Source organism: Cucurbita pepo, chromosome 6, assembly GCF_057944985.1.
Source record: "Cucurbita pepo subsp. pepo isolate OVF chromosome 6, ASM5794498v1, whole genome shotgun sequence".
Classification (NCBI taxonomy): Eukaryota; Viridiplantae; Streptophyta; class Magnoliopsida; order Cucurbitales; family Cucurbitaceae; genus Cucurbita; species Cucurbita pepo.
The window spans coordinates 2,904,919-2,922,114 of NC_141803.1; the positions used below are offsets into that span (position 1 = coordinate 2,904,919).

The 17,196-nt window shown below is 39.0% G+C and overlaps 4 protein-coding genes across 6 annotated transcripts; 2 read left to right on the forward strand and 2 right to left on the reverse strand.

Moving 5' to 3' along the window:
• Positions 1–1,932: 1,932 nt before the first annotated feature.
• On the reverse strand, positions 1,933–6,624 carry LOC111797094 (putative lipase ROG1). Of its 2 annotated transcripts, XR_002815475.2 has the most exons (11): positions 5,930–6,624; positions 5,591–5,658; positions 5,090–5,160; positions 4,739–4,999; positions 3,914–4,074; positions 3,758–3,813; positions 3,586–3,638; positions 3,385–3,514; positions 3,192–3,289; positions 2,343–3,105; positions 1,933–2,229 (listed from the first exon to the last, which is right to left on the reverse strand). XR_002815475.2 is itself a non-coding variant. In XM_023679990.2 (10 exons), the coding sequence occupies exons 1-10, from the start codon at positions 6,157–6,159 to the stop codon at positions 3,034–3,036; spliced, it is 1,200 nt and encodes a 399-aa protein (XP_023535758.2). In that variant the 5' UTR covers positions 6,160–6,624; the 3' UTR covers positions 2,342–3,033. The 2 variants fall into 2 exon arrangements, 1 of the variants encoding a protein (XP_023535758.2); XM_023679990.2 differs by lacking the exon at positions 1,933–2,229 and having other exon boundaries at positions 2,342–3,105.
• Positions 6,625–8,062: 1,438 nt separating this feature from the next.
• On the reverse strand, positions 8,063–11,013 carry LOC111796540 (glutamyl-tRNA(Gln) amidotransferase subunit C, chloroplastic/mitochondrial). Its single transcript, XM_023679203.2, is given in 6 exon segments — positions 8,063–8,277; positions 8,363–8,414; positions 9,017–9,072; positions 10,649–10,689; positions 10,802–10,817; positions 10,819–11,013. Coding segments are annotated over 6 exon segments (435 nt in total). The 5' UTR covers position 11,013; the 3' UTR covers positions 8,063–8,201.
• A 139-nt stretch (positions 11,014–11,152) lies between these two features.
• On the forward strand, positions 11,153–13,932 carry LOC111796539 (uncharacterized). Of its 2 annotated transcripts, none has more exons than XM_023679201.2 (6): positions 11,153–11,294; positions 11,510–11,610; positions 11,701–11,839; positions 11,921–12,049; positions 12,140–12,230; positions 13,499–13,932. In XM_023679201.2, the coding sequence occupies exons 2-6, from the start codon at positions 11,522–11,524 to the stop codon at positions 13,666–13,668; spliced, it is 618 nt and encodes a 205-aa protein (XP_023534969.2). In that variant the 5' UTR covers positions 11,153–11,294; positions 11,510–11,521; the 3' UTR covers positions 13,669–13,932. The 2 variants fall into 2 exon arrangements, with proteins under 2 accessions (XP_023534969.2, XP_023534968.2); XM_023679200.2 differs by having other exon boundaries at positions 11,155–11,294; positions 11,492–11,610.
• A 313-nt stretch (positions 13,933–14,245) lies between these two features.
• Positions 14,246–16,942, forward strand: LOC111797214 (serine/threonine-protein kinase Aurora-1). The gene is made up of 9 exons (XM_023680164.2): positions 14,246–14,406; positions 14,887–15,006; positions 15,187–15,333; positions 15,440–15,535; positions 15,749–15,844; positions 15,931–16,027; positions 16,192–16,309; positions 16,434–16,506; positions 16,601–16,942. Exons 1-9 carry the CDS (start codon positions 14,371–14,373, stop codon positions 16,700–16,702), a joined length of 885 nt encoding a protein of 294 aa, XP_023535932.2. The 5' UTR covers positions 14,246–14,370; the 3' UTR covers positions 16,703–16,942.
• The last annotated feature ends 254 nt before the right edge of the window (positions 16,943–17,196 follow it).

Below are 17,196 nucleotides of genomic sequence, written 5' to 3' on the forward strand. Positions count from 1 at the left end.
ATATATCTGTATGTATGTATATATACTGCATGAACTAAACGTACAGAAAATTTGAAAAATTGTCCGACTCTGATGATGATAGGAAGTGGGATGAGGAGGGGACATGAATCATGATGATGGAAAGATTGTACACCCTAGTGTGTGTGTGAGGGACTGGACGAGCAAAGAGGTGCCCCACTGCATAGATTAGCACGCCCTGGTCGGTGGGTCGGTCGGTCTAGTTGACTTCTAATAATCACATAATAGTTCAAGCTCATCAGTAACCAATATTGTTTTCTCTAGACTTTTCCTTTCGAGTTTTATCTCAATGTTTTTAAAATGACTCCTAGAGTTATAAAAAGGAGGTTTTGTTACTCTCTTCAACAGATATAGGATAGGATCTCATAATCTTGTAATTCACTTCCTTTGGAGACTAGCGTCTTTGCTGACACTAGTTTCTCGATCCAATCAATGTAAGATCTCACAATTCACCTCTTCCTTTGAGACCCGTGTCTTCGCTGCACTAGTTTCTCTATTCAATCAATGTAATATCTCACTATTCACCTTTCTTTTTAGGGCCTAGTGTCTTTGCTGACACTAGTTCCTCTCTCCCATCAATGTAAGATCTCACTCTTTACTTCCCTTTGGGATAGTAGCACTCTAGTTGGCACACGGCTCGATGTCCACCTCTTAAAAATCTCGAGAAAAAGTCTTAAAGAGAAAATCTAAATAGGACAATATCAGTAGATTTAAGCCGTTAGTTAGAGGCAAAATTATGTATTTGTGCGTGATTTTTGGGGGCTGAAGATGAAGCTAAAGTGGGGGGGGGGGGGGGGGGGGGGCGCAAGGTGTGTTTGTAAGAGGTAACGTGGGGCTGAGCTGGAACCCCGAGGGCTCCGATTCTCTAATAACGTGGACCTGTGTACGGACGCCACGCCACTCACACTCCACACACGTGCTTTCTGAAATTTCTCTTATTTCTTTTTCTTTTTCTTTTTTAAAAAAGAAAATTAAAGTTACTCTTTAAAATGTTTTATTTTAATTCCTTACCCTTTTTACGACGGTGGTTGATGCTGGTCGGTTCAGTCCGATTGTGGCCTCCGTTTGATTCGAATTCCTCGACGTATACGCCTTGAGGTTCGCCGTCTTCTCCAACATTACCAGTAATCTCTCTCTATCTCTCTCTCGTGAAAAATCTCAGTCATCCATTAATTTAGGTTCTGCAAATTCATGTTGAAAGTGTGCATTGTCTTTCTCTTGCATCTAGAAGAATGAATCTAGTTTTGTTATCTCTGTGGTACTCCCGTGAGTAATTGAGTTCCACCGAAATCAATATTCGTAGTACGCCTTTTATGGCGCTGACGATGTGTTATCACGGACTGGAGTAGTTGCTCTGTGTTTCGATCCGTGACCCAGGCCAAGACCTAGTGGTTGATTTTTTGTTGTTAGAATGCTCGATGATTTTTTTGTCTCATTCTAGGTTAAGCGGGAAAACCGACGAAATTTTTAGGTTTCTTATTATTATCGTGTTTCTTTATAGATAGTGGAATTTGTAAATTGGAACCTGAATTACTTTTTTGAAGTGTCTTATCTTGAGCATACTGGCTAATCAATTCTTAAGCCTGGAGAATGAGCTCAATCAGATTCTTAGGTTCTGGTTTTTGAACATTCAATCACTTGGTTGATCTAATCTACCATTCCGTTGCTCATTTAACACACCAATTTCAAGTTTTCTCCAATTTTGGGATTATGGAATTCTCCATCTTCTCATAACATCATGCCATGCGTTTATCCGTTTTGAATGTTTCCCGAGATTCATGCTCTTACAATTTAATTCCTGTTAAATTTCTGACATGATCTATCCCCTTTGCTGCTGCTATCAAGATGTCCATCCCCGAGACATCCATTTATTTTTAATTTAAAAATTGTATTTCAAACTTTCATCAAATAGTGTTATTAAGAGTCAACAGATCTTGAATATGTATTAAAGCATTATTAAAGAGTAGCCATGCAGAATGATTACTGCTGTCAGTACGCTAAACTACAAACCGGCTTGAAAGCAAGGATTTTGCTTTAGTTGGTGTCTTAAACTGTTTTTCTCTCTTTTATTCAGTATGGTTACATGCGTCGCTCGTGGGACAACAAGGATGGAATTGGCTAGCGGAATTGACAGGTGGACCTCCTCCCACAGTAGCATGGTGGATCGATCATATGGAGGTTGTCATTTCCACCATCTTTTCCAAACTTATCCTGTAAGTCAATTTCAATGTTTTAGTGCTCAGAATGATGGATGTGATATCCACAAGTAAATCTATCCACGCAGTCAAAGAAAAAAAATATGCACTTGATTTGAAATCACTCACCTTGGTTGCTTCGTGCAGCTGAGCTTTGCTTTGCCAGGTAACCTGTTCTATCTCTGAAAAGGACCAACCATGCACTCCCATGCGGACAAAACACAATGGTATGAGGACGAGCAAGTGGAAATAAACATGTATCTGCGCCAAAAGGAGCAATCATCTGTTCTATCTCTGAAAAGGACCAACCATGCACTCCCATGCGCTGCATACTATTCTCACCATAGCACTTTTTGCTCAACTTTAATGGGTTTGATCTCCATTGGCGGAAACTGGTAAGAGTCTAGGAGAATACAGTTCTTATAAAAAACAGAGGCTACAGCTTCCAGAGCTAAATTTCTTTTGAACATTAATTCTATGCTGCTATTGTATTTTACACCACAAACTCATGACAATGCTAATGCTTCAAAGCCTTCTAACACAAAATTGATTGCTTCACTTGCAGTAGTAGGAATTAGAAGTCAAATACTGCTACTTTCCTTCTTGATGGATGCACAGTGCCATTCCTGATTGTGAGTCGATTCCCTTCATTATCCCAATGATTATTTTTTTGAGCTAAACAATACAATTATGAAGCTGATATTCAATCCAATTCAGGCTAAGTACAGATGTTATTAGGAACGATCAACCCAAAGCAAAACCAGGCGTCCTTCCCTACCGAAGCTCGAAATCAATGGTCAATAATTCAATTCGTCACATGCTACAAGAGAAAATTATCAATCATATGTTGGATCACACAGGCCCCATCAGAATTGACTCTGTACCTGTTGACCTGAAATAAACATACAATGTGAACTTATTACTCGAGAACAAAGTCCGAATCGAATCTAGTTCTGTGTATCCCAGATAAAATCTTGCCTGAATGGTAAGATGTGCATTATTTCTTTGTTTACTTCTGTGGAAGTCAACATCGACCCGCTCCCAGCCCACGCTTGATAGACGTTTGATCATTTCTTCTACAATGATCACAATAAGATTACTAAAATGTCAAAAATGCTCAAAACTAACAATCTGTAAGCTTCAAATAGGCAACTATTAATAGAATGCTGACCTTCCACCTCAGTTTTCTTGAATCTATTGGCTTTGGCCCCAGACAACACATATAATTGAGGACTGCAAACTTTTGGGGTTTCAACATTTACAATGTATGGATATTTGCCATCTCCTGATAAACCTTTGAGCTAATAAGTAAAAACCCAGTGAGAAAGTAGTTCAAAGTCTACCAAGAAAACTTCAATATGTTCAAATTTACCTTCGGCAACTCCGTGCGACGCCTTATAGAAGACGTACTCCACCCAACAACGTCTGTATTTAGTGTCAAGATTTATACATAAACAGACAGACGCCTTATAGAATAATTGGGAAGGAAGCATTGAAGAATTCTAATACGAAAATAGGCAAGTAGAGAAACAATGACAGGATACTATCGTAACGCATATTAGCATACGTAACACGCCGCCTAAACGACTGCAAAGCAGATCTGCAAGAAAGAACCATAATAATATTACAGGTCAAGATGAGAACCTCTAGAATCAGACAAGAAAGTGTTGCAAACTTGAACTCAAAAACAGTGGACTCACAAGAATTTGAGATCTTCATGATCGCCAGCCATGTGAAGAAGAAGGGGGCAGTTTCCACTGTCCTTGTCAAGTAAAAATAAATGTCTCCCAGTTCTACCAAATAAATATGATGTGCAAATAGCCACTTTTTCCAGGGCATAAAAACCACAACACATAGGGACCTGAAAATCAAAGAGGGAGAGTACTTGGTATCATAGCAGCCTATATTTGGACACAATTTCAAGACACAATGCCGACACTCGAAATTTTTCTATCACAATATCAAATTATGACGGTAACAGCCCAAGTCCACTGCGGACAGATATTGTCCTTTTTGGGCTTTTCCTTGCGGGTTTTCCCTCAAGATTTTTAAAACGTGTCTGATAGGGAGAGGTTTCTACACCCTTATAAAGAATGTTTCGTTTTCCTCCCCAACCGATGTGGGATCTCATAATCTACCCCCCTTCGGGTCCCAGCGTTCTCGCTGGCACTCATTTCCTTCTCCAATCGATGTGGGACCCCGGGCCCAGCGTCCTACCTCGCGTCCACCCCTTTCGAGGCTCAACCTCCTCGCTGGAACATTGCCCGGTGTCTGGCTCTGATACCATTTGTGTTACGACCCAAGCCCACCGCTATCAGAAATTGTCCTCTTTGGGCTTTCCCTTTCGAGCTTCCCCTCAAGGTTATTAAAACACGTCTACTAAGAAGAGGTTTCCATATCTTTATAAAGAATGTTTCGTTATCCTCCCCAACTAATGTGAGATCTCATAATGACAGAAGTAGCATAAAGGACATTTAAGCATAAAAAGCAAGAATAGCTAAAGAACACATTGATTGATTATTCACCTGTTTATGCCCTCTTGAACCAAGATGTGGGGTTGCAAATGTTATAAAATTAATTGGTTCCAGCCCTGCAATTTTCTCTTTAAACTCCTCTCCATTGCTTTGATCTCTAGACCCATGTTTGCTATACTCTCCATTCACTTGGACATCTTCTTTTTGCTCATAAAGCTTTGCAATGGCATACCTTGCTATCAATCCGCCTAATGAATGGCATATGAAGGAGATCTTTTGAACATTTGGATGTCTCTTGATAACCAACAAAATCTGAACACAAAACAGATTCAAGGTTGTCATATGAACAAGAAATCAAATGAATATGGAAATACAAACTTAGTTTTGAAGATGATGGCATGCCTCTTCTGCCAGTCTTCCTCCCATCACGTCAACGCCATCAAGTGTCAATGTCGAGTAATTACGTTTACTGCCTGCAAATAACAAGACATTGTATTCATACAAGAAGCTTGGTATAGTATGAACACAAACATTGTAACAGCCCAAGTCCACTACTAGCAGATATTGTTCATTTCAGCCCATTACGTATGCTAGATAGAGGTTTGTTCTCGCTGTCAAACTGATGTGGGACCTCACAATTCACTCCCTTTGGGACCCAGCGTTCTCGCTGGTACACCGACACTACCCAGTGTTTGGCTCTAATACCATTTGTAACAACCCAAACCCACCACTAGTAGATATTGTCCACTTTGACCCGTTGCGTATCGCTCTCGGCCTCATAATTTTAAAACGCTCTACTCGAGAGAAGTTCATTCCTATCTCTAACCGATGTGGGATCTCACAAAGGTATTCAGATAAACTTAATTGTTCGAAGTAAAAGAATATCAAACTTAAAAGACTCACAATGAACAATGATATCTTCAGGATACGTCTTCAAAAACTCCTCCGCTGCATATTCCCAATCTTTGGCACTGACCCAAAAAGGAAAAACAAATCGTCAATACAAATACCAAACGCCATGGATTTGGCTAAAAACTACTGGAAATAGAATGGTACGACCCACCATTGATGAACAGATAATTCGTTGATCAACCAATTCATTATAGTAACAATCAAAAACAGGTACAGAAACAGATATCCACACAAATGCAAAATCAAAATACTGATTGGGAAAAAATCATAGAGTGATGAACATGAACATGAACAGCAACCGAAATAAATCTCATAAGAAAATGGAGTAACCTGCCAACGAGACCATTAACCATTATGAGGAGATGTGTGGGCTTCCGACGCTCCCCATCGCCATTGACGACCTCCATATCGAAGTTTCCTTCCTCGTCTTGTTGCACTCTGAAACATCCGAATCCGATCTTACGTAGGTAAAACGATTCCATACGAATTCCATTCTTCTTCTTATTCGCATTTCTCGTCTCATTCAAAACATCCGGAGTTTCCGACTCCATCGAAGCCATAAGCAAACGCCAGAAGATTCAGCAAATGAAGAGGAATAGAACTGTGCTAAAGTGGTGCCGTTGATGATCGAAGAGCGGGATGAAGGCGGAGAGTGGTTGAAGAAGTTATACGGAAAATGGTGAAAACAGTGCCGGACCGCCGCGATCCCACCGTCAATCAGTGACGGGCCATTACCATGGTGCACTGAATCTGCAAGAACACGAAGATACAGAGATCTCCATTTTGTATTACGCCTCAGATTCTGAGTTTTCCCGATCTCCTCCACAACCGCAACCACTCTCACACCGATTCACCATTTCATTTCTAAAGCAACTCCGAATTTGAAGTCGAAGTCAAGCGACGAGTGGGTTTGTCGGCTTCTCTTTGTTTTTGGGATTTCAAATCAAATGGGGTCGCATAAAAGTAGAAACAGAGCACCGCCAATCTCATGGGTGGTGACTGATTCAGACGTTCATCGAAATCACATCTTCTTCTTCAATCATTGGGCGACACGTATCAGAATACGGAATCTGAGGATGAACTCGAAACAGATAATTGCCAACCCAATAATAATAACAACAACAACATTGCCATATGCAAATTGCAAATCCTTTTGGGCCTTTTCAAGCTCGTATGAATTCAAGCTCCGCCTAATCTTTGCTTGTTTGCTAATTAATACGTCAAACCCGCATTACTTAAAGTTAATTGCTTATTTTATTACTAATTCTTGCGCATTTCAAACGTCTTCCGAATTAATTATGACAAAGTTAGGATTTGATACTAAAGAATAAAAAGTTTCAATTTTTAAAACTTAAATAATCAAATAATAAAATTTCAAAGTTTATGGTAAAATTTGAATATTCCCTAATAATTTAATTTAATTCTTTTTTTTTCTAAACGTTTTTTTTTTTCATAAACCATGCAAAGTGTTTGTTGGATCCTTTAAATATTATTTTGATTTGAAAAAAAAGTTATTTCAATTAAATAATTTATTTGGTTTTTTTTTATTTTTTATTTTTTATTTTTTATTTTTATCATACTATTAACTTCTAGAACTACGCCAGGTGGGACCCAGAACTGCCCTACCCTGACCGACCACACCTGCATCTGCCCCGATATTCCTCGCTAATTTTCAACTTTTATTATTATTTGTCTTTTTTTAGATATTATTTTTCTCCTAAATGGCAGGTGGGATAATTATACGATGTCTATTAAAATAAAATCTAATTTTATTTATTTACTCCCAATTACCTTATCATGAATTTTCATTATTTTAAAAAAATATTAGAATTTAATTAAATAAGCCTTAGATTTTTAAAATATTTGAAAATAAGAAGCTTCTTCTCACTGATCATGAGTAGAAAAATTCACCACAATTGACTCGATCAATTTCCTTTGAAATGATAATCTCATGAGTTAAATTATAGGTCTCCTAAAAAAATAATAATATATTTAGGAGTTTAAGACGACCCGCTATAAGAAACTTGGCGTGCACGACATTCGATGCTGAGTTGACTGTAGATTAACAGCAAGTTCTTGATTATTTTATTGACGCCATCTCCATGAGATTTCTTAATTTAATGTTTCAAATATATGATTAAATATATATAATTATTATCCTATGATGAGGCTAAATTAAGCTGAATCTGTCATCATCATCTCTTCAAGGAGAGTTCATAAGCTCGCTCAACAATGAGGACAGATTCCTAAGTTATGGATAAACATCTTATGTGACAACAAGAATGTGGGGGTAATTAGCCCCTTAACTAGAGTGGGAGCGTGAGATCCCACGTCGGTTGAAGAGAGGAACGAAATATTTTTTACAAGGGGTGTGAAAACCTCTCCTTAAAAGACGCGTTTTAAAAACAAGTTTGAAAGGGAAAGTCTAAAGAGAACGCTATCTGCTAGCGATGGGCTTGATGATTACACGGATTGAACTAAGATTAAGATTAATGGATGAATAATTCGAATTGTAATTCAGATATCATTTAGTAACCTATAGAAAAACTAATCCATAAGATGTTGAAGAACATGGCATTAATGAATGAGCTAACCTTAGCAACTAGTCCTTATTGAGAACTTTAGGAACTTTGATATACGGCTCATCAAAGGCTGGAACTGCGCGAATCATGGCCTCTCTGGTGTCAACAAAATAGTAGAAGTTATGGCCAAAGCTTCCTGCTAAATGTTGGGATAGCCCAAGTTGCAAAATAACCAGGTTACCTGTTTTCAAATGTTTCAGGAGCGTCATTCCGCTGATTGACACCTCCAGTATCTGTAAATAGTTGCAAAATTAGTACTAGTTTTTGCTGCACTACAATTGTTTGCCTATCCTGTTCACAAAAGATAACTTGAAAGTGCAGCAAAAAACTACCATCGTTTGACTTGTACGATTTGAAGCCAACACTTAAAAGTGAGAAACAATCAAAGGCATCGTAACACGAGAGCTTAGGAGGTATTAATGACCCTTATTTTCCTTCCTAAGATTCAAAATACATGCATAATAATAAGATCATGAGATTTTATTGTAGGCTGAGGAGACCGAGACTCAAGTCGATGTAGAAGGAAATTATGCTCGAGATAGTTGTGAAAAAGAATGGTAAAATGGTATTAGAGTTAGGCACCGAGTTGTGTGCTTGCGAGGACGTTAGGCTCCCAAGGGGGTGGATTGTGAGATCCCACATCGATTGGATAGGGGAACAAAACATTATTTATAAGGGTGTAGAAACCTCTCTCTAATAGATGCATTTTAAAATCATGAGACTGACGGTGATATGTAATGATTAAAACGGATAATATCTAGCAATGACTGCATACAGGTATTATGGTATGGTGGAAGAAGAACAACAAACAAGTTGCAAAATGATTGACGATCACCTGCTCTAATGGAAGGTTCCATACTTTGAAGATCAACTGTCTGGAGCTGCCCAAACCTGAAACATAAAGTTATCATATTGAAGTAAATGGAAACCAAAGGGTACAACAGCCGAGGGAATTGAGTCGACAGAATGAACAATTTCATAGGAAAAATGGAAGCTGCAACGGCAAAAGTCCATGGAACTTCATTGCTAAAGGTAGTCAGAGGATGAAGGTGGTTTTGAATGTTAAGGTGGATAATGGCGTCTCTATTTCTTTTGGGACAGATCAATGGACACCTCACGACCTCTAAAGGAGAAATTTTCCAAAATTTCCAACTCACTAATTTTGCCTCCAACCTTGTTTGGATCGTTAGAAGGTGTCTAACAACTCAAACCCACCGCTAGCAAATATTATTCGCTTCGGTCCATTATGTATCGTCGTTAGCCTCACAGTTTTAAAACGTGTTTGCTAGGAAGAGGTTTCCACGCTCTTGTAAAGAACGTTTCGTTTTCCTCTCCAACCAAGGTGGAATCTCACGACGTAAAGGAACAGATGATTTATTCTTCTGAAAAGTGTTTGAATTCAATAGTAAAGGGCTATTCACTGTTGGAGTTTGGATTCTAATTGCCTCCTCTTCCAACCTTCCAGTTTCCCTTAATAATAAAGGAGATGCGGTGGCGTCCCTTCAAAGCCGTTCATTAAGGTTATTTAGAGGAAGGAGGAGTCTGAAAAGGTGAGATTTTAGGAATGAACCCAGCTCATGGGGGCTTGCATTCTGCAAAGGTTCAAAAAAGGAACCCCACGTTCTCTCTTCTCTCAAGCTAGTGCATCTTCGTAAGAAAGATAAAGAAAATTGTTGTCATCTCTCCCTACATTGTCCTTTCTCCAAAAAAAAAAAAAAAAAAAAAGAAATATGGAATTCTCTTGTAGACACTTTTGATTTGTTCAAGTCCTTCCCAATGAAGCTTCCCACCGCATTCAATCATAGGAATCCGTTTAAGTGAGATCCCATATTAGTTGGAGAGGAGAACGAAGCACCTCTTATAAGAGTGTAAAAATTTCTCGCTAACAGATGTATTTCAAAAACCTTGAGGGGAAACCCCAAAGAAAAAGTTCAAAGAGAACAATATTGGCTAGCGGTGGGTTTGAGCTGGTATAAATGATATTAGAGCCAAATATCGAGCGGTGTGCCAGCAAGTACTCTGGCCCCAAGGAAGGTGGATCGTGAGGTCCCATGTTGGTTGGAGAGGAGAATGAAACATTCTTTATAAGAGTGTGGAAACCTATCTCTAAAAGACTAGCCTTGGGAAGCCCAAAACGGAAAGAAAATATCTATTAGCCGTGGATGGGCTGTTATAAATGATATTAGAGCCAGACACCGAGCGATGTGTCAGAGGACGCAAGAGCCCCGTGTTCTTCTCATTCTCATCCTTGGTAAAGACAGTATAACTCTTAAGTAAACCAAACAAATTATGGAGAACAACATTTTACAACCTCTAGGTGAAGATCCCTTCAATGTTTAGGACCTAACAAGCAGTTATCCCATCATAATTTACATAGAGACCTGACCAAGATACCATTGTATTTCAAGATCTGCTAGTTTATGAGAGTTTGTGTATGTATGCGTAGGCGAGGGAAAGATGAACTTACCAGTCAACAACTTGTCCAATTTTAGGCGCCAATTCTTCTACCTGCATTACACAATCAAGAGAACACAAACCCGAAAGTAAGAAGCAAATGTTACTCGATTCAAAAAATTGAATAAACAGAAGCAAAAATGGACGAGGGGAGAGCCTCGCATACCTCACCGGGAGTGAGAAATTCGAGCTGTTTCAGCTAAACGGAGGACATCGGGAGGTTGAAGAGAGGCCATAATTCCTAAAGCAGTCGAACATTTTCGGATTCTGATGTTAGAAACAGATGGCGAATGCAAGCCGCTAGAGATGAAGATTCGCCGCTTTAACGATGAAAATGATGAAGCTCCTTTGAGCACAGGAAGAGATTTGCTTCCCATTCCAATCGTTAATGGCGGAAAATGGAGCCTATCGCCAAAATTTTATTATTTTATATTAGAAATTTCAAAATTATATATATATATATATTTTTTATTAAATTAGTTAAAATTTTAATTTAATTTTTATAACTAAAATTTTCAACCAACTGAGCCCTAATTTTCAGTTATCTGCTTCAGCATCTCGGTCGATATTCACCTCCCGCTCACCGTCGTCTCTCGGCGCCTCAGGCTCGCAGCTTTGGTTCCCTCGTCTGGATTTTTCCGGTTCTCCTCTTCAAACAAGTGAGATTGAAGTTTTATGATCTTTCAAATTTCCATTTCTTCAAGTTTATGCGTTGTTCTAGTCTAATTTTGGATTGATGTTGGGAATGATCGATATTTTGGTATATTGGTTGTGCTTTAATAGTATCGAATTATGTTTTCTTTGTGGCTAAACTAAACGATTTGATTCTCCTTCCTCCACCGATCCGAATGAACAGAAATTTGTACTGTGGCAGCTTAGGGAACAAATGCGTCATTCACTCGAGCGATTTCTATTTGTTCTTTTTCACGTTCTTGTCATCATTATGAAATGGCCGAGTTTCTGCCTGAGTAGTATGTGAGTATCACGAAAACTCTTGATTACACATTCAGACATACATTTCCTTTCATTTTAGTTAATTGTATTGGCTTCTACATGATTTTCTAGGGTCGACAGTAAAATTTTGAATGTTGGAGAGGAGCTGTGGAGGGAAACATTACCATTACAAATGGGTTCTCGCCTGTATCATCTTCAAGGACTTAAACCTGATATGTGGTATGAAGTGAAGATATCATACCCGGGCTCTGTATGTGTTTTTTTCTGTCCTCTTGAAGTTGAATTCTTTTAAAATCTCCTTCTGAGATTGTCTCATTCAAGGAAATAATAGATGCCTGCCAGCTTCTCGTTAGAACTGAAGAGAGACTTGACAAGCCCTGTTGATAAGAAGAGCAGAAAACTACTCGATACTGAAAAGCTTATTTTTAAGGCAGAAAGCATGAACTTGCAGGGAGATCAGGTTGTCTTCTGCCCTTATTAGTTTAGGCGAATGATTGTAGACTTTGATTGATAAATTTGTTAAAGTTTCAAACTTACAGTTCTGAAACAGGTTGATACACATGTATTGGTCTCTGTGATTTCCGAGGGAGTTGTTGCCTTACCGTCCGCCCGGGAAAGGGATTCGATCATCTTCAATATAGGTATCTTCATATGCTTTTGAGCATCTTATCAATTTTCTTCTTTCCGACTTGTTAAAGGAAGTCATACATGGGTAGGATAAAAACTTTAGATCAACTAAAATTTTCTAGTTGAAGCATCGTTGGTGGTTTACAGTCCCAAGAGTTGTTTAATCTCATTTGCAGGACATTAGCTAGTAATGCTTCTGGTGTCAATTCAAAAGATGGTATGGAATTGTCCTGACACGAGAGTTCATGGAAAGAATAGCTTAAATTAAAGCATATGAAACGGAAAATAACTGATCCCATACATGATTTAAGAACCAAACATTTATTTCCCATTACTTGCTCAGAAAATATCTGTAATAGCCCAAGCTCACCGCTAGTAGATATTGTTTGCTTTAGCCCGTTACATATCGATGTCAACTTCATAGTTTGCTTTAGCCCGTTACGTATCGATGTCAACTTCACAGTTTTAAAACGCGTCTATTAGAGAGAGGTTTCCACACCCTATAAGGAATGTTTCGTTCTCCTCTCCAACCGATGTGGAATCTCATGATTCACCCTCCTTGGCAGCCAGCATCCTCGCTGGCTCACCGCTCGGTGTCTGGCTCTGATACCATTTGTAACATCCAAGCAGATATTATTCTCTTTGGGTTTTTCCTTCCCGGCTTCCCCTTAAAGTTTTAAAACATGTCTGTTAGGGAAAGGTTTCCACACCCTTATAAGAAATGTTTCGTTTTCTTCTCCAACCGATGTGGGATCTCACAATCCACCTCCTTGAGGGCCTAGCATCCTCGCTGGCACATCGCTAGATGTCTAGCTCTAATACCATTTGTAACAGCCCAAACCCACTGCTAGTAGATATTATCCGCTTTGGGCCATTACGTATTGCCGTTAGCTACACGATTTTAAAACGCGTATATTAGAGAGAGGTTTCCACACCCTGTTACAATATCTAATGTCCCGACTGCTGAAAAGAGCTCCTGGTTAAACCAACTTTAAGAAAAAGAAATCTGTAGTTGTTCTTACATTGTTGACAAGTGTGCTAAAAAGAAGAGTACAAGAAGGGGATGGAGGGTAGGATGGCTCATCCTAGGAGGGTACGTAGTCAATTCCATTTTTTGTTATCCTTGTTTAGGGGTATGTACTTAATTGTTGGTTTACTGTTAACGTCCAAAACCTGTTACCTCTTGCCCCTTTCATATGCTGGAGTCATATCAGTCTGCTTGCTTGACAGCAACATTTAACACCTCATTTCTTAGTATGATAGTTTCTGGCTTTTGTGACAGTTTGTGACGAACTACTTATCGGCATCCCGCACGAAGCTTGGGGGGTTGGAGGGTTGGTTATAATCTGCTTGATATTGGCATTCATAATCCCATCTTTTCTACCCTCATGGCTGCTACGGACCAACCAAACCCAAGGACCAGGAAACCATCATGCATCCAAGAGTTCTTAAGTAATTGGTATGCAACAGTTCTAAGGCTATAGCAGGATGGAGCTCAGTTATTGTAGAGTGCCAAGCTGCCTGCCTGCCCTTATCTCACAAGGATTTCCTCATCACATCGTGAGAAGGAAAAGGAAAATATGCAAGCTTTTTGCCCATTAACAAGCTTTTGGTTCCCTTTTGTTTCCTTTTGAAATTTGAGTCAAGCTCATGTCGACTCGTTACGACAATTTATTGATTTTTATGTTCTATGTTGTCAAGGTGCGATTTTCACGAGCCTCGTCTCTTTCAGTAGAAATGGGTTGTAAAGGGTATTTTAGTGGCAAGTCCTAGATTAATATCATGACTTCGACAAATTCTTATAATACCGAATGAAAATTTAAACTTTATCACTTAGAAAAAGTAAAAATTTCGTTTAAATTGAAAGAATAATATTTTTTTTAAACAAAGTTTTGTAACATTTTGGACCGTTACATGGAGGGTATTTTCATCCTAAATCATGTGTGGTTGGTGTACTACATTAATTCCAATATTATTTTAAATACTTCACTGAGCTTCACATGCCACGTGGCAACGCATTCGAATTCGACCGTTGCCGCGCTCGATGCCTTTTTCTTACACCCCCATTTGGCGTCCTTTGTCTTCCTCGTTTCTCTCTGTCTCTTCTCTCGCCAATTCGATCTGCTCTCTGTTGTCTCCCTCCCTCTCGTTCAGATGGCGGTCGCTGCAGAAAACCAACCCCAGGAGAAGGTAAAGCGACGGAAATTTGTTATAGCATGTTTCTGATCGTGATTTTTGTGGTTTCGCTTTCGTTTGTTCTTCCAAGATTAGGATTGAATCATTCAATTTGTTTATCTTTCTCTCTTCTCACCACGAGGTTCATGTTCTTTTAGATTTTTATTATTTGATGTAAGAAATAATTTTTTTTTCTAATTTCTGACGTGCTTATGAACACGATTAAATCTCCGCTTCTGAATTCTTGTACTATCTTTGATATCATGGTGGGAATTGAATACTGTCGATGTCTTCTGGTTTTAATTTCATTTTAATGGAGTTCTTCGGTTTATACTAACACGGACTATCGATGATAGTTTGTGAGTTTGTAGTAAGGAAACCAGCTAATTAGGGTTTCAAATTATCTTGTAGCAGTTGACTTTTTTTTTTTTTTTTCCAGGAACGTCGATCGTTTTTTGAAAATTATTGGAATTTGAATGTTAAATGTTTTCGCAGATCACTACCACGGAGGCCTCTGCTGTCGAAAAGAGAAGATGGACGCTTAACGACTTTGACATCGGGAAGCCTCTCGGAAGAGGGAAATTCGGTCATGTGTATCTGGCTAGGGAAAAGAGGGTTCGTCTTACTCTCTCAACCTTACTTGTCCTGTGATTAAAATCGTAAATGTTTAGAGAGTTGTTACCCTGAGAAGATCATTTATCTTGCTTGCAAGTGTTAGGGAATTATACAGTCGGTTGCACCATTTTCCTCTCGTAATTTGTGAGAGCTTACTTGATTTCCATGGATTCCAAACAGAGTAATCAAATTGTGGCGCTGAAAGTTTTATTCAAGAGTCAGTTACAACAGTCGCAGGTTGAGCACCAGCTTCGTCGGGAAGTTGAAATACAGAGTCATCTTAGACACTCCAACATTCTGCGCCTTTATGGATACTTCTACGATCAAGTATTTCATATCTCTGAAAGTTTCTTCTATAAATCAAGTAATTTAAAAAATTCACTCTGCTACATTCAGCCATTGACCTTCCCCCTCTTAAATGTCGTGGCTGCAGAAACGGATTTATTTGGTATTGGAATATGCTCCCAAAGGTGAGCTTTACAAGGAACTACAGAAGTGCAAGTACTTCAGTGAGAGACGTGCTGCTACTGTAAGTTCCTCTCCTCTTTGCCCAGGTTTTGGTTCCACCTACCTGAATTTTCCGACAAAGTAGAGGTTTTTCTCAGTGAAGTAGGTTTTAAATTTCAATATTGTGTACTGAAACAGATATAACATTAGGACAATAAGCAAGTAATTTGCAATGTTGTTATGTACGCTAAATCTGATTTTATAATGATGTTTTAAATTCATGGTCATGAGGCAGTACATTGCGTCGTTGGCTCGAGCACTCATTTACTGTCATGGAAAACATGTAATCCACAGAGACATCAAACCAGAAAATCTTCTAATTGGTGCTCAGGTGTGGTTTCATTGAATCTATAGGTTCTTGGTCCTTGATGTTAGATTCTCTCTTTGGGACTAAGTAATGAGGCTTTCCTGACGCAGGGTGAACTCAAGATCGCTGATTTTGGATGGTCGGTGCACACGTTTAACCGTAGGCGGACTATGTGTGGGACACTGGATTATCTGTCTCCTGAAATGGGTATGTATATTGAGACCGGACATCACAATTACTTGTCTTTTCTTCTGAAGCTACATTTTGCCAGTTGAAGTAGAGTGAGGGAATCTCAAAATGGGAGATAGAGAATATTAGTAATTCTAAATTCCGTTCACTGTTTTTGCTTTAATGCTTATTGTTCTCGACAGTGGAGAGTGTGGAACACGATGCAAGTGTGGATATCTGGAGTCTTGGTGTCCTGTGCTATGAGTTTCTCTATGGGGTACCCCCATTTGAGGCTAAGGAACACTCTGACACGTACAGGAGGTAGATTTGATGGAAATTTTATATCTCTGATCTTTTGGGCCTTGCTGATTATAGTTTTAAACTTCTCTGTGGGGTAGAGATCTCTCTCCATGGTTGATATAGTTTTATGTGACCGTGCCTGCAGAATTATGCAAGTTGATTTGAAGTTTCCTCCAAGACCAATCATTTCTTCAACTTCCAAGGACCTTATCAGTCAGGTATTATAGCGTTATTAAGCCTTGCTGATATACTCAATAATCTTTGGCGTATTGAACGAACTGTGTTTGCTTTTATTGTTTGTTATCTGTGTAGATGCTTGTCAAGGAGTGCTCTCAACGGCTGCCACTACACAAAGTTCTCGAACACCCTTGGATTGTCCAAAATTCAGAGCCCTCTGGTGTATATAAGAGTTGATCGGCCTCGATAATGATCTCCATTACTTGTATTGTCGGTGTTGTTTGAACTTCTCTGAGAGATTGTAAGCAGTAATCGATAATGTCCATTCAATTCTCACCCCATTTGTTTTCCCAATTCTTCCTCTTCTCTGGTCTTCAACATATGTTGTGTCTATATACAAACAAACTGGTAACTTGCCAAGCAAAATCTTGCGATTTGCTGCAATGCTATGCTCTTCAATACAGTTACTTTCTACTATGGTTGGATTTGGACCTCTAACTTTGTGGCTCTGAGAACTTATGGTTACCCTCTTCTCTCTAATAACTAATCAAAGTGTTTCATGAAAACAACATCATTCAACCATTCCATTAAAGAACTAATGTGCAATACAATCGCAAGCCACCTTAGTACAAATCTACCAGATTCCTAACGATCAGGTTTGATTAGCAGCCATATGGTCACAAAACAGTGGACTTTTTGGCCTTAGAGCACCTGGGCAAGGCCCGCGCAGG

Excerpts from the sequence above, each read along its gene's own strand:
- LOC111797094 (XM_023679990.2), bottom strand. The coding sequence starts at position 6,159 with ATGGCTTCGATGGAGTCGGAAACTCCGGATGTTTTGAATGAGACGAGA. Across the intron at positions 5,161-5,590 it reads TGAAGATATCATTGTTCATT|GCAGTAAACGTAATTACTCG; the intron begins GTGAGTCTTTTA and ends TGTTATTTGCAG. Across the intron at positions 3,814-3,913 it reads CATGAAGATCTCAAATTCTT|ATCTGCTTTGCAGTCGTTTA; the intron begins GTGAGTCCACTG and ends TCTTTCTTGCAG.
- LOC111796539 (XM_023679201.2), top strand. The coding sequence starts at position 11,522 with ATGCGTCATTCACTCGAGCGATTTCTATTTGTTCTTTTTCACGTTCTT. Across the intron at positions 12,050-12,139 it reads TGAACTTGCAGGGAGATCAG|GTTGATACACATGTATTGGT; the intron begins GTTGTCTTCTGC and ends GTTCTGAAACAG. Across the intron at positions 12,231-13,498 it reads TTCGATCATCTTCAATATAG|TTTGTGACGAACTACTTATC; the intron begins GTATCTTCATAT and ends CTTTTGTGACAG.
- LOC111797214 (XM_023680164.2), top strand. The coding sequence starts at position 14,371 with ATGGCGGTCGCTGCAGAAAACCAACCCCAGGAGAAG. Across the intron at positions 14,407-14,886 it reads AAAACCAACCCCAGGAGAAG|ATCACTACCACGGAGGCCTC; the intron begins GTAAAGCGACGG and ends ATGTTTTCGCAG. Across the intron at positions 16,028-16,191 it reads TTATCTGTCTCCTGAAATGG|TGGAGAGTGTGGAACACGAT; the intron begins GTATGTATATTG and ends TGTTCTCGACAG.